General features: G+C 42.6%; 1 protein-coding gene across 1 annotated transcript in view; it reads right to left on the reverse strand.

Annotated features, from left to right (window-relative positions):
• The window catches only part of LOC135201611 (beta-catenin-like protein 1), a 143,867-nt gene that overhangs the window by 59,780 nt on the left and 68,045 nt on the right, over nt 1-16,042 (reverse strand). Inside the window, exon 3 of the mRNA XM_064230669.1 lies at nt 12,672-12,781. Within this exon, the coding sequence (XP_064086739.1) occupies nt 12,672-12,781 (110 nt within the window). The remainder of the gene's footprint in view (nt 1-12,671; nt 12,782-16,042) is intronic.

The raw sequence follows: 16,042 nt of genomic DNA on the forward strand, positions 1-16,042 counted from the left end.
GGCCCCCTCCACCAACCAGTTTTTATCAGATTCCAACGGCAGATCTAACACTTTACACCAAAGATCTCCTTCTAAAGAAAGCAATAAAAGAGGTAAAACGCTTAAAATTTCAAGGACGCTTGTTCAGCGTTCCAAAGAAAGACTCAGACAAACGAAGAGTAATCTTAGACCTGTCCCATTTGAATACATATATTCAATGCGACAAGTTCCATATGCTGACCGTCTTGCAGGTGCGGACCTTACTTCCCTGTGGGACTGTCACCACCTCTATAGATCTTACAGATGCTTATTATCATGTTCCGATAGCAAGGCATTTTCGTCCTTTCCTAGGATTCAAGCTAGGCAAACACGCATATACCTTCAAAGTGACGCCATTCGGACTCAATATAGCGCCCAGGATATTCACAAAGTTGGCGGAGAAAGTAGTCCAAGAGCTGAGAACTCAAGGAATACAGTTAGTGGCCTACCTAAACGATTGGCTTATCTGGTTCAACAGCGTCGAGGAATGCCACAAGGCGACGGACAAAGTAATAAAATTTCTGGAATACTTAGGATTTCAAATATATTTCAAAAAGTTCCGTCTTACTCCGGCAACATGCTTCCAGTGGTTAGGTTTACAATGGAACCTGACCACACACAAGCTGTCGATTCCACCAAAAAAGAGGAAAGACATAGCAAGGAACACAAAAGTTTTCTCAAGGACAAACTAATGTCCCGGAGAAACCGAGAAAGAATCCTAGGCTCACTCCAGTTTGCCTCAGTAACAGACACATTACTGAAAGCCAAACTGAAAGACATCAATAGAGTTTGGCGGTCCAAAGCAAACAGGAAAAATCAAGACAAAATTTCTCGGATTCCACCAATACTAAGGAAAAGACTTCAACCATGGACGAAAGTAAAAACCTAGCAAAATCTGTACCTTTACGATTCCCACCGCCGGCACTATTAATCCATACAGATGCCTCCCTAAGCGGTTGGGGAGGCTACTCCCAATACGAAAAGGTCCAAGGTTTGTGGTCAGTGACATTCCGTCAACTACACGTCAATATCCTAGAAGCCATGGCAGTGTTTTTGACTCTAAAAAGACTTTCCCCGTCAAAGAAACATATAGCAGACTAATAACTAGACAAACGAGGGTGATAGCTCCATCTGCATAAACATGATATTGTTATGATACAATAAAGTTTGTTCATACTTACCTGGCAGATATATATATATATATATATAGCTGTATTCTCCGAAGTCCGACAGAATTTCAAAACTCCCAGCACACGCAGTGGTCGGCCAGGTGGTTAGTACCCATTCCCACCGCTGGGAGGCGGGTATCAGGAACCATTCCCATCTTCTATTCAGATTTTCTAATGCCACTGTCCCCGAGGGGAGGTTGGGCGTGTACTTGATTATATATATATATATATATCTGCCAGGTAAGTATGAACAAACTTTATTGTATCATAACAATATCATTTTGTCATGACACTTACCTGCCAGATATATATATACAGTGGACCCCCCGTATTCGCGTTCTCCAGATTCGCGGACTCACACATTCGTGGATTTCTCTGGGGAACATTTTCCTGCATTATTCGCGGAAAATTCGCGCATTCGCGGTATTTTTCTATGATAAATATCCATATATGCCTGGGTTTTTTTATGAATTTCATCATAAAATGCACTTTTTGTGATAAAACTATTAAAAAAACCAAGTATGAAAATTTTTAGTGGGTTTTTCTTGAGTTTTAACTAACAAAATAGGCTGTTTTTAGCATTTTCATAGGGGTTCCAAACATTCGCGGGTTCTAACTATTCACGGGGGGGTCTGGTACGCATCCCCCGCGAATACGGGGGGACCACTGTATACAGTGGTACCTCGAGATACGAAATTAATCCGTTCCGAGGCGGCCTTCGTATCATGAGTTTTTCGTATCTTGGAAACACATTTTACATGTCAAAATGGCTAATCCATTCAAGCCCTCCAAAAACACCCAGTAAATTATTTATTTTCCAGGCCTAAAACACATGTTCTAGGTTACAACGCCGATCCGACGGAAGAAATATGACTCCAAAAAGGCAAAATACTGTACATACTTGAGTAATATTCAACTGCATGTAATGTTCAACCCCATTTTTACTGCATATATTAGGACTTTAGCATATGTCCCTTAGCAATAAGCCTAGCCTATGTTAGCGGTTGCTACTGTAGCCTAGTCTATGATTCTGACATCTAAACCTAAGAGCTAAAAGCTTAGAATATGCCAATAAAATGTATAAATAATCAGTATGTACTAATTTCAAATAATTATTAATTAATCATTAACTATAATACACAAACAAACAAAAAACAAACCTTCCAATCGATTGTTTACATTCAGCTCTTACCCGTCTTACGAGTATCGAACGAGCGCCAAGCAATCAAGTTTCCTAGCACACAGCAAGCCATAAATTGTCATTAGTATCTCTCTTCAACTAATGAAACTACCAAACAGTATAATAACCATTCATTTCTATTCTTTATTCTATCTTTACCTAATGGAGATACCGAGTTACTGACAGCTATAATGAAACATACGTATACGTAACGTAATAATAAAACAGAAGAAGAATTCAATACGTATTTGTTGGCAGTCTGATTTATTTTATATTTTATGATATCTAATTCACAATTTTTTTATTAAATGTATTGCATGTACTCATTTCAAATAATTATTAAGTAACCATTAACTATAATAAACAAACAAAAAAAAAAGCTTCCAAACGTCTGTTTACATCCAGCACTTACGAGTATCGAACGATCGACAAGCAATCACTTTACACAGTAAGCCATAAATTTTCATTATCTCTCTTCAACTACAGAAACTACCAAACAGTATAATAACCATTCATTTCTATTCTTTATTTCTATCTTTACCTAATGTTTTTTTTTATTAAATGTATTGCATGAATAAGTTTTTCAATTTACAGCATCCTTTTACCAATAGAATACTTAAAGCACAAGGGGTAGATGCTGACCAATAGGAGAGCAGGACCTTATGGGGTGACTAGCATCAGGAACCAATGGGAGAGCGGGAGGATGGTGGCGAGTTTACTCAGTTGGCGGCGCGGGAGTTTTAAAATTGTTCTTGGTGGTCCGGGCGAATCTCGGGACTTTACAGCAACAACCTTTCGTATCTTGAAAACTTTTCGTATGTAGAGCAGTAAAATTTTTCGCATTGGCTTTCGTATCTCGAGTTTTTCGTAAGTAGAGCCTTTCGTATCTCGAGGTACTACTGTATATAGCTGATTCCCACCATTGGAGGTGGGGAGGGACAGAATAAAAGGATTTTGGGAAACAATTTACATGCAGATGATAGACATCTTGGTTCCTTACTGTCACCCAAGTCGGCTTTTGCTTTACTAGAGTCTCCAGCAAGGTAGTGACCTGTATAGCTGGTGAGTTCTAGATGATCTGACAACGGGGGCGTGACCACAATGTGTCTAGACCATATTGACCATACTCTAAGGGCAACAAAGCAAAAATAAAAACCACCACCTGACCTAGTCTAGTAAAAGTTAGTCCCCCGAAACTTTAAGGCTAAATAAAGAGAAGTCCGCCTCTAGCGGTCGACTCTACAACCAAAAAATCAAAACCATAATCCAAAAGCACACCTATCCATTTTCTAGAGGATAGGATTCGTGCTGCTTCCCGTACCCAAAACTGAATCTGCGGATATGTATGGTCCAAGCGAATAGCAGTTCTCATATGTCACTTTCACATCCCTGAGGTAGTGTGAAGCGAACACAGAGTTGCTTCCCCAAAAGGTGGTGCTCAGAATTTCACTGAGCGCCATATTTTTCTGAAATGCCATTGAAGTTGCGACAGCTCTAACTTCGTGAGCATTGACTTTTAGAAGTTTCAGATCACCATCTGGGCAGGACGAATGGGTCTCCCTGATGGTGCTTCTCAAAAAGAACGCTAAGGCGTTCTTAGACATTGGTAAATCAGGCCTTTTCACGGAACACCATAGATTGTCCGACTGACCTCTACTTTTTGTTTTGTTTTATCCAGATAAAATTTTAGAGCCCTGACAGGGCACAGGACTCTCTCTGGCTCTTGTCCAATGATCCCTGCTAATCCCTTGATATCAAAGCTCTTGGGCCAGGGATTGGACGGATTCTCATTTTTAGCTAAAAAGGAAGGACTCAACGAACAAACTGCATTGTGTCCCCTAAATCCTACATTTTTGCTAATGGCTTAAACCTCACTAACCCTCTTTCTGTGGCTAGGGTGGTTAGAAAGAGAGCCTTTCTCGTTAAGTCCTTTAGCGAGGCCGCATGCAAAGGTTCGAAGGGGCTTGCCATTAAAAACTTCAGAACTATGTCTAAGTTCCACGAAGGAGTCTTAAGCTGTGGAACTTTTGATGTTTCAAAGGATCTCATAAGATCGTGAAGATCCCTATCGTTAGTCAAGTCTAGGCCCCTATGCCGGAAGACTGTTGATAGCATACTCTTGTATCCTCTAATTGTTGATACCGCAAGCTTGTCCACATTCCTTAGATGAAAAAGGAAATCAGCGATTTGGCTCACAGAGGTCTTGGAGGAGGAAATGCCTTCCTTCCTACACCATCTTCTAAAGACAGCCCACTTCGACTGGTAAACAGCCCGAGAGGAAGGTCTTCTTGCATTGGCAATAGCTTTTGCCAATGCCTTTGATAAACCTCTCGCTCTGGCCAATTTTTTGATAGTCTGAATGTAGTCAGACTCAGAGCGAAGGGGTTTTGGTGATACCTCTCGAAGTGGGGCTGTTTGAGAAGATCGATTCTTTCTGGTAAGGTTCTTGGGAAGTCCACCAGCAGAGACATGACCTCTGTGAACCAATCGCTTGCCGGCCAGAATGGGGCGACCAGTGTCATCCTTGTTCCTTCCGAAGCTGCCAACTTCCTGGTTACTTCTCCCAGGAGTTTGAACGGGGGAAGGCGTATACATCAGTCCCCGTCCAATCCCATAGCATGGTGTCTACAGCTACTGCTTCCGGGTTGATGACAGGAGAGCAGTAAAGAGGAAGTCTCTTCGTTTTCGAAGTCGCAAAGAGGTCCACCAATGGTCGTCCCCAGAGTCTCCATAACTTTTGGCAGACTTCTATGTGCAGAGTCCATTCTGTTGCAATCAATTGATTCCGACGGCTGAGAAGGTCCGCACGGACGTTTTGGACTCCTGAAACGAATCTTGTTAGGAGAGTTATGTTTCTCTCTTCCGTCCAGAGCAGGATTTCTCTCGCTATTCTGAAGAGAGATCGAGAGTGTGTCCCTCCCTGTTTCTTGATATAAGAAAGGGCCGTGGTGCTGTCTGAGTTGATCTGGACAACTTGGCCTATGACTCGTCCCTGGAAGGCTATAAGGGCCAAGCGAATTGCCTCCAATTCCTTGAGGTTGATGTGCCAAGGCCTCTGTTCCTCTCTCCAGAGGCCTGACACCTCCTCCTTTCCCAGAGTTGCTCCCCAGCCTGTCATGGATGCGTCTGTAAATAACACTAGGTCGGGGCTCCGAAGACAGAGGGACACTTTTCGAAATCTTGATGGGATCGAGCCACCACTCTAGGTGGTTCTTGACTAAAGGAGAGATTCTCAATATTTCTTCCAGGTTTTCTTTGTTTTGCCAGTTTTCTGCTAAGAAAAACTGGAGCGGCCTGAGGTGTAACCTCCACTTTGCCACGTTCCGCATGAGAAGAGTGAAAATCATGGGAGCTGTGCTTAGCCCAAAGCATAGAGCTCTGAACTGAAAGACCTGTCCTCTCAAAACAAACCTGAGGAACTTCCTGGACCGAGGATGGATGGGGACATGGAAGTAGGCGTCTTGGAGGTCCAATGACACCATCCAGTCCCCCGGTCTCAAAGCTCCCAGAACCGACTGCGATGTTTCCATTTTGAAACTTTTTCTTTACAAAAAGGTTCAGTCTGCTGACATCTAGGACAGGTCTCCATCCCCCAGACTGCTTCGGAACCAGGAATAACCTGTTGTAGAAGCCTGGGGAATTCGTAGAGAGCACTCGTTCTACGGCTCTCTTTTCGATCATCTGATCTAGTAGATCGAGGAGAATCTGTTGCTTCTGTGGCTGATATGATGGCGACAGGTCTATGGGCTTCGTGCTCAAAGGAGGTATGGAGAGGAAGGGAATCTTGTAGCCCTTCTCTATAATCTCGAGGGACCAGGTATCCGTCCCCCTTGCTCTCCAAGCCTCTGCGAAGAGAGAAAGTCCCTCCCACTGGTGCCTGAAGGGCAAGGTCGTCATTTCTTCCCCCTGGGTTTTGCGGGGGTTCTGCCTCTAGTAAAGCCCCTTCCTCGAGTAGAAGCTCTTGAGGGTGCTCTGCCACGAAAGGGCTTAAAGTTCTTCTTAGGAACTTGAGTTATCCAAGAAGATTGCGCCGTAGGACGTCTAGATGACTGAGACAGCAAATCCTGCGTCGCTTTCTCCTTAAGGTTCACAGATAAATCTTTTACCATGCTTTCCAGAAAAAGATGAGAAGAAAAGGGGGCGAATAGTAAATCTGCTTTTTGTGTAGGGGAAACTGATTTAGCAGTAAAACTGCAGAAAAGCGCTCGTTTCTTTAATATCCCCGTAGTGAAGTGGGCTGCCAGCTCATCTGAGCCATCCCTCACTGCTTTATTCATACATGACAGGACGCTGGATAATTCTTCTAATGAAACTGATTCTGGGCTCTTAGACTTTAAACCTAAAGCTCCTAGGCACCAGTCTAGGAAGTTAAATACTTCCAGCGTCCTGTATAATCCTTTCAGATGGCGATCCATTTCGGTCATAGTCCATGAAACCTTAGCCGAGGACAGGTAAGATCTCCTCGATGCATCGACCAGGTTTGAGAAGTCATCTTGTGCAGACGATGGAAGCCTCAACCCTGTTTCTTCTCCGGTCTCATACCATATACCGGCTCTCCTGTTTAACTTAGCTGGAGGAAGAGCGAAGGAAGTCTTACCTTTCATTTTCCTTGATTCCATCCAGTCATTCATTCTCTTGAACGCTCTCTTAGTAGAGAGCGAAGAAGCCATTCTAACAAATCCAGGAGCTTTCCTAGTCTTTGATGAGGATAGTTGCGAAGGCGGGGAGAGAGGAACTGGGGCCTGAAACTTGTCCGTAAACAAGTCCTTCAGGAGGCGTGTTAACGTCTTATAATCCGTAGATGCGGACTCTGAAGGCTCTTCCTCCTCCGCAAGATGAGAATCGCTAGAAGACTCTCCTTTATCTTGACAAGCAGAAGGGTCCTTAGCTGGACAAGAAGCCATTAAACCTTGAGGCCCTGTTTGTAAAAGGGGGCCTCTATCCGCCGGAGGGATAGACGAGGCAATGCGCGAATGCTTCGCTGTTGGCTTAGAAACCTTAAGACCTTCTTGTAAAGGCATGCCTTTTGAAGCAACTTGGGGAAAAGGCTCTTCAAAAGCACCCTTGCGGGACTCCTGTCGAGCTTCTCGAAGTGGAGTATGCCTATCCTTCTGAAAGGCAGAAAAGTCCGATTTAATTTGAATTTCCCGACTTGTTAGACGTCTAGCGCCATCCAGAGCGTCCTTATTAAAGGAGCGAGTATTGCGACTCGCAGGAAGTCGCACGTCTCCCAGCGCAAGCTGTCGAGCTTCTCGCTGAGCTTCATTGTCTATAAGACGTTCAGCTTCATTCAAGGCTTCTTCCTGAACGTCCTGGTAAAAAACTTGACCTGACAGTCGTTTATCAACTAGAAAAGAGTCCTCAAAAGCGTCCTGAAGCGGGTCTCGCTCCGAGGGACGTCGAGCGTCTTTCAAACTACGCTCAGGACGCTTCCCTTGCATCGGGGCGTCCTTGCGAGTGTCCTGGTGAGTCTTAAGACTTTCTTTCGGGAGACGAGAGCTCTCACACTCTAAACCACGAACATTTCCTTGATATTCATGTGCCAATTCCCTCTCTTGAGGGTTATGAACAGAATCATACCCTGAGCATTGATCTCTTTGAAGGGAAGGTATCCGAGGTCCTTTGCGAACGTCCTGATACTTCGGGCGTCGAACGATATGGTAGGCTCTCTCATGTAAGAAACGTCGAGTTGATCGAGCAGGATTATCATGATAGTCATGACGTGAAAGGCGTCGTGTCGGAAGGGATTCCTTAGAAGGGCCTTCTTCCCCTTCCAGTTGAGAAACTCGACGCTCGGCAGGATCTTGAGGTACTTGACGAGGAAGAGTCACTCTTCATGACAAAGAGGGAGCGCGTTGCAATCTTTGAACGCGTACGATGGTCTGCAGAAGTCTGATGAACGTCGTCACGAAGCTTCTCTTGAACGTTCTCTACCTCGTGACAAAAGCGGGGGCCGCCTATGCGACATCTAATGCTTTTGTCACCCCCCCCCCCCGCTTCTGGAAACTCTCTCACCGGGAGCACATGCGTGTTCCTGGTTGAGTCGGAAGAATCCAGAAGAGGACGAAGAAGGGGAGGTTGAAGAACGAGGAGAAGCCGACAAGGGTTGTTTCAATCTTTTAACAGGGAGCCAAAGATCCTTTCTACGACGTTGGGGCTCCGCCTCTTTCCTTGCGAAGAAAGAGGACAATTGCTGGCGCAACTGCATAAGTGTCTCTTCAGAAGGAGAAGTTCTACGTCCAGGAGAAGGACTCATCATGTGAGAAGCCGAAGGGCAAGGGGACGCCCTCTTCTTTCTCTCAACTTTAGGGCGACGCTAGTGCTCGAAAGCGTCCTCATCAGAAGACGTCCTGTATCTCTTCTTAGGAGTCAAATCTTCGAAGCGTTCGGGTGAAGACAAAAGAACAGGACGAGAAGCAGGACGTGAAGCGTCCTCTTCCGTAAAACCTCTCTTAAGAGGGTGAGAAAGACGATGGCCGCCTGTGCAACATCTAACGTCAATCCCACTCTCCCCGTGCGAGGCCCTCCGAGAGCTCCATCCCCGGTGAGGAGAGGAAGCCTCGGAGGACGAAAAGCACTCTTTCAAAATCCGTGCTCGTTCCTGAGCTTTGGCAGCCTGTGAAGCGTCCACAGGTTCTACCGAAGGTACGCAAGACCGGTAGTTATTTCCCGTAGCCCTCCTTCGGTTTTCGACTTGTCCATTCCCTAAGTCCTGGGAGTTCGACAGGACTTAGGCGCTATGGGACCGATCTGACACCCCCTCCACAACACTAGGGGCACTAACGTTCTCACTACACTTCACATTGGTGTTTAGCGCAAGCACTTTTGATTCTAGAGCACGAATCGACTCCATGATGGAAGAGAGGGCAATACCCTCTCCGAAGCATCACTTCATTGCCCGAAGGCAAATTCACAGGGTTAGGTGTAACAACATCTACAGATGAGTTAGAATGCAAATTACTCCCCTGACTCTTTACAGAAGCACTTCTGGAGGAAGATCTCCTGATTCTATCCCATTCAAGCTTATGAACATAAGAATCATAAGTCTTCCATTCACTGTCAGTCAATCTTTCACACTCCTTACACCTATCATTCATCAAACAAACATGATTTCTACATTTCGTGCACACTGTATGAGGGTCCACCGAAGCCTTCGGTAGCCTAACTTTACATTCCAGCACGCAACACACTCTGAAACTAGTAGAACTAGATCCAGACATATTTTACAAGAAATCCAAAACCAATTTCAATCAAAACCACAATAGTGTATGCCAAGCCACCGAGCCAAGTCCAAAAAACCAAGAGACAATCAGAATACTCAAGTGACCAAAGAAGTTTTCCAAAATCCTAGGCGTAGGTACTGAAAACAGTTGTTTACAGCACCGGCGACAGAGAAAATCTGAATAGAAGATGGGAATGGTTCCTGATACCCGCCTCCCAGCGGCGGGAATGGGTACTAACAACCTGGCCGAACACTGCGTGTGCCAGGAGTTTTGAAATTCTGTCGGACTTCGGAGAATACAGCTATATATATATATATATATATATATATATATATATATATATATATATATATATATATATATATATTATATATATATATATATATATATATATATATATATATATATATATATATATATGTATATGTATATGTATATGTGTATGTGTATGTGTATGTGATATGTATATTTTATATGTATATGTATATGTATATATATATATACATATATAGTATATATATATATATATATATATATATATATATATATATATATATATATATATATATATATATATATATATCAAGGACAACTCCGCTGGAGTCGGAATGGTCCTTAGACAAAAAGTCATTCAACTGGATCTGCCAACAAGTTCTGGGTCTCCAAGTAGATCTATTTGCCACAGAATCAAACCACAAGCTACAATGTTATGTAGCCCCCAACCTGGATCCTCTGGCCTACGCCACCGACGCCATGTCCATAGATTGGAACAACTGGCGGAATTTACCTGTTTCCACCTATAAACATGCTAATGAAAGTCCTCGACAAGATCCGGACTTTCAAAGGACGGATAGCCCTGGTAGCCCCCAATTGGCCCAAAAGCAACTGGTTTCCTCTCTTGGTGGAACTGGGACTCTGCCCTCGGTGGATTCCCAACCCAAGGTTAACACAGATAGTACAAACTCACAGTCTGTTAGCTTCCTCAAGAATTCAGTGCCCTAATTTTATGGACTTTATGAAATTTGCAGCACAAAAAGATGCTGAGATTGATCCTCTAAACACATTGTTCCTAGAGTCAGACAAAAGAGAATCTGCTCTTCGGCAATATGATTCTGCTGTAAGAAAGCTAGCCAAGTTTCTAAAAGACTCAGAGGTTCGGACAATAACTACAAATCTGGCAGTTACCTTTTACAGAACTTTGTTTGAAACCGGCCTAGCCGTTAATACAATTACAACAATTAAATCTGCTTTAAAGAAAATATTTCAGTTCGGGTTTAATATTAATCTTACAGATTCGTATTTTTCGTCTATTCCGAGAGCCTGTGCCAGACTCAAACCAGTAACTCGTCCTCACACAGTTTCCTGGTTTTTAAATGATGTCCTTAAGCTAGCTTCTGACACTGATAATGACTCATGTAGTACTTATATAACACTTCTTAGGAAGACGTTATTCTTAATAAGTTTAGCCTCAGGAGCCAGAATATATCTGAACTCTCAGCATTATCTAGAGAACCAATTCATATTGACTTTCTTTCTTCTGGTGAAATATTAATCTTTCCAGACAGAAAATTCTTAGCAAAGAATGAGGATCCACAGAATAGATGGTCCCCGTGGAAGATTGTCCCACTTCCACAAGATCTATCTCTGTGTCCAGTTAACACTCTGAAAGCCTATTTGAATAGAACTTCCAAAAAGTCTTCAGGCCCTTTATTTATTAGAGAGAATGGAGGAACCATTTCCCTGAAAGGAATCAGACAACAGATTCTTTATTTTATTAAACAAGCCAACCCGGAATCAGTCCCACGTGCCCATGATATCCGAGCAGTAGGTACTACAGTCAATTATTTTCATCACATGAATTTTGAAGAATTAAAAAGATATACAGGCTGGAAATCACCAGCAGTATTCAAACGCCACTACCTAAAATCCTTGGAAGCCCTAAAATTTGCAACAGTGGCAGCAGGAATGTGGTTCCTCCTGATATAAAAGAACCATTATAAAAGGGTCTAATCTTCAATAATATTATTTCCTTTTAGTACTTTCTCTCCTACCTGCCTCGCTTATTGTCCCTGCCTTAGCCTTGACCTTCATCTGGATTGCACATTAACCCATTCTTATGATGTATATATGTTACTAATGTTTATTGTATTAGATTAGACATCTTATATTATCTATTATTGGGATATTTTCCCTAATGTTACCAATAGTTTTGGAACTCTCAACTAAGTATTATAATCTAAGAGATATGTAAAATTATTCTAATTTTATTTCAGTTCCTTGACTATATGTGTATTTTCAAGCTTATGGGACCAATTCTCTGTTACTATTTCACGGAGCAGCACAGGTTGAGCCCAGAAAAAAGATTTTGACAAAGGAAAAACCTATTTCTGGGCGAGGGACCTGTGCCGCACAGTGAACCCACCCACCTTTTTTCCTGACCCTAGGCTGGCCCAAGCTTGGGTGCTATTAGGAATGATGGGAGTCGCATGGGTAGTAGTAGTAGCAGCGGGCAGTAGTCTGATGTAGAACGGCACCTCGTAGTAACAGGGGATGTTGAGAAAGGAGAAGACTAATTGGTAAGGGACCTCTGATAGTGGTTTTAACACACCCCAGTTACTATACCGACACCCTATAAGGGTGAGTGAGCTGGGTATATTCCTAGCATTCCATGCAACTTTTTTCTCTGGTATATTTAGCAGTTTTTATATCTTAGAAATGGTGCTATAAGGAGCCTTTCACTGGGCGGCACAGGTCCCTCGCCCAGAAATAGATTTTTCCTTTGTCAAAATCCTTTATTTACAACCCATCAGCCACCTATCACTCTGGTACTTGGGCTGGAAGGCAAAGTGGAGTAGTACAGACTGACAGGTGGGTTGGACTTCCTCTGCCTGTTGGTAGCTGACTACCTTTTCAGTAAGTTTGAATGGCTGTTCCAGCTTGTGCTACAAGCTAAATCCTATGTAAAGAACTTCAGGTTTTTGTTACAAAAATTACAAATTACTGACAATATACAGCACATTATTAATATTGTCTGACATGCCTTGCAATATTTCATGTAACAAAAGTCATAATATAACTCACTTCCTTGGATCATCTGGAAATTTGATTCTAAGCTCCTGGTTTTTCAAAACTCGTTTTTCAAATCCAAGAATCATCTTCTTCAGCTTCACTTCATCTAATGGACCATCAGTCTATGAAAAAATACTCTGTATTTAATAAGAAATAAAAAAAATGGAATACATATTTCATGGGAAAATTTCATGAAGGTTGTATGAACAAAACTGACATTTTTATGATGAAATAAATCTTTATTTATACTTACCAAGTAATTACACTACCTTTAGTTTCATTTGCCAGCATCTAAAATGTATAAATTCACAGGTCATGCTATTTTGTTTTGGGTAAGTGACCAACTTGCCCACTATCGGGGAGAGAGGGAACAACTAGCAAGACAGCTTCAATTTGTTTATGCCCTTATGTTCATACGAGGGGAGGAGGCAGGCTCCAATTATGTAATTACTCAGTAAGTATATATAAAACTTTATTTTATCATAACAAAATTCATATTTATATTAGTAACTAACCAAGTAATTACAGTGCTGATTCCCACATTGACAGGAGGTGGATTGCATGGACACATCTACCCAAAAAAGGGATTTTGACGTAAGGAAAAATCTATTTCTGGGCGATTGGCTCGTGTCGCCAGCGAAATATCCTTTAATCTATTATTTCTAGGGTAAATGTACTAACACATACCAGAGAATAAATAAAATAAAGAAAAAGGTCAGTATAACTGACTCGCTCACCCTCCAAGAGGGTGTCGGTATGAACACTAGGTCGAGTGAGACCACTACCACGAGCCAAATACCAATAGAAATCTCCCACAACAAAAACCCTCCATGAGGAGAGCCGACCCACAGAGTGAGCAGCTCGTACTACTACTACTCCATCCCATGCTGCCGACTGCTGCGCCTCTGGTGGCCATCCTGAAGTTAGCAGACAATCTTGGGCGAAGGGATGGGTAGGGTGGGATTTCGCTGGCGACACGAGCCAATCGCCCAGAAATAGATTTTTCCTTACGTCATCAAAATCCCTTTTCTGGGCTCAGCTCGTGTCGCTGCGCGAAATCGTACCAGAGAAATAGCACAAGATTGTAAACAAAGTAATAAAATAAATCAGAATAGGTCTCAAATAAAAATAAAGTAAATATAAAAAAGAATATAATTGCTAAAAAGATACAAATACACAGTGATACAAAATAGAAATATGCTTAAATTACCCTTAATTCTAAACATGTTTCTTATCATAAGGTAATTTACATATGTACAGAGGTAAATTGGCTTACATGTAACAAAATGGTATCTGTGTAAAGGCATGTATCAAAAATATAATAGCAATTAAAGTAATCAAATGAACAAATTAAACAACAATGATAATATATAACGGAATGCATATGACTTAATATACAAAACCCGTAACCATTATAAATGAGATGTATCCCCTAGCATAAAAATAAGGGGTAACATCCATGAGATCAAAATCCATAATCAGTCTGTGAGTGTCCCTAGCAAAAACTAAGGGGCACCCACTACATCATCATAAAAGCACTAAGACACCAGCGTGAAGTAAATGAATAGGAATAGACGAACTGTTGGGTGAAGCAGGTAGAAAGGAGAGGACTGAATCTTCTACTACAAATTAACTAGAATCAGGGAAACTATGTTTCCCGCTGCTACTGCTGAAAATTTCAGAGCTTCCAAGGACTTAAGGTAATGGCGTTTGAACACTGTCGGCGATTTCCATCCGGTATACTTTTTCAACTCATCGAAGTTCATGTGTTGGAAATAATTAATTGAGGTGGCTACTGCCCTGACATTATGTGCTTTCGGGAAAGAGTCAGGATTGGCTTGCTTAATAAAGTACAGGATTTGCTGCCTGATGCCTTTAATGGATAAAGTTCCACCTTTTTCCCTCTTAAAGAGGGGACCCGATGAGGATGAGGAGGTCCTGGACAGAAAGGCTCGTAAGGTTGTAACTGGGCAAAGAGATACATCTTGTGGAAGGGGTAGTACCTTCCAAGGTTCCCACCTCATCAAAGGATCTTCATTCTTTGCTAAAAAGCTACGTTCCGGAGAAAGTAGTACTTCCCCTGTGGGAAGGAATTGAATATGATCCGGATCTCTGGATAAAGCCGACAGTTCTGAAATTCTTGCTCCTGAAGCTAAGCTTAATAAAAACAGGGTTTTCCTTAAGAGCATTATAAACGAGCATGTGTCATTATCGGTTTCTGAAGCCAGTTTTAGAACATCGTTTAAGAACCATGAAACTGACGTAGGCCTTACAGAAGGTCTAAGTCTAGCACATGCCTTAGGAATAGACGAGAAGTAGGAATCCGGCAAGTCTATGTTGAACCCAAATTGAAATATCTTTTTCAAGGCTGACTTGTTGTAATCGTGCTAGCTGCTAAACCTTTTTCAAATAAGGATCTGAAAAAGGATATAGCTGAATTAACTGTCATGATTTCTAATATCAGATTCTCTCAGGAAGATTGCTAACTTTTTGACAGCAGCATCATACTGTCTCAAAGTTGAATCCCTTTTATCGGATTCCAAGAAGAGAATATTCTGAGGGTCAATATTCGCACTCTCTTTTTTGCCGCAAACTTCATGAAATCCATAAAGTTAGGGTTTTGAGAATCCCTGAGGAAGCGAACACAGTCCTTCGTTTTGTACTGACTGGGAATAGGCCTGGGATTGGGGAATTCCGAAGAGGACGAAGGCCCAGCTCCAGAATTAGGGGATACCAATTGCTCTTCGGCCAGTCTGGGGCTACTAGAGCCACTTGACCCTTGAACGTCCTGAGTTTGTTTAAAACTTTCATAAGAAGATTCACTGGGGGAAAGACATAAATCTTCTTCCAGTTGTTCCAGTCTAGAGCCAGGGCGTCCGTGGCATAGGCCAGAGGGTCCAGGTTGGGGGCTACATAACAGGGAAGTTTGTGATTCGCTTGAGATGCGAAGAGATCCACCTGTAGCCCTGGGACTCTTTGAAGGATCCATTGGAACGAACTGTTGTCCAGTGACCATTCCGACTCTAGGGGCACTGATCGGGATAACGCGTCTGCTATGACGTTTCTCACTCCAGCTATGTGAGTGGAGGAGAGATGCCAACTGAACTTGTCTGCCAGGGAGAAGATGGCTACCATCACATGATTTAGATGACGTGACTTGGAGCCTCCTCTGTTTATACAATGTACTACCACTGCGCTGTCCAGAACTAGCTTTATGTGGGAGTACTTTGGTGGGCGCAACCTTTTTAGAGTCAAGAACACTGCCATTGCCTCCAGTACGTTTATATGGAACTGACTGAACTGAGGTGACCAAGTTCCTTGAACCTTTTGGACCTGGGAATACCCTCCCCAACCGCTTAAGGACGCGTCTGTGTGGATGGAAT

Source organism: Macrobrachium nipponense, chromosome 23 (assembly GCF_015104395.2).
Source record: "Macrobrachium nipponense isolate FS-2020 chromosome 23, ASM1510439v2, whole genome shotgun sequence".
NCBI lineage: Eukaryota > Metazoa > Arthropoda > Malacostraca > Decapoda > Palaemonidae > Macrobrachium > Macrobrachium nipponense.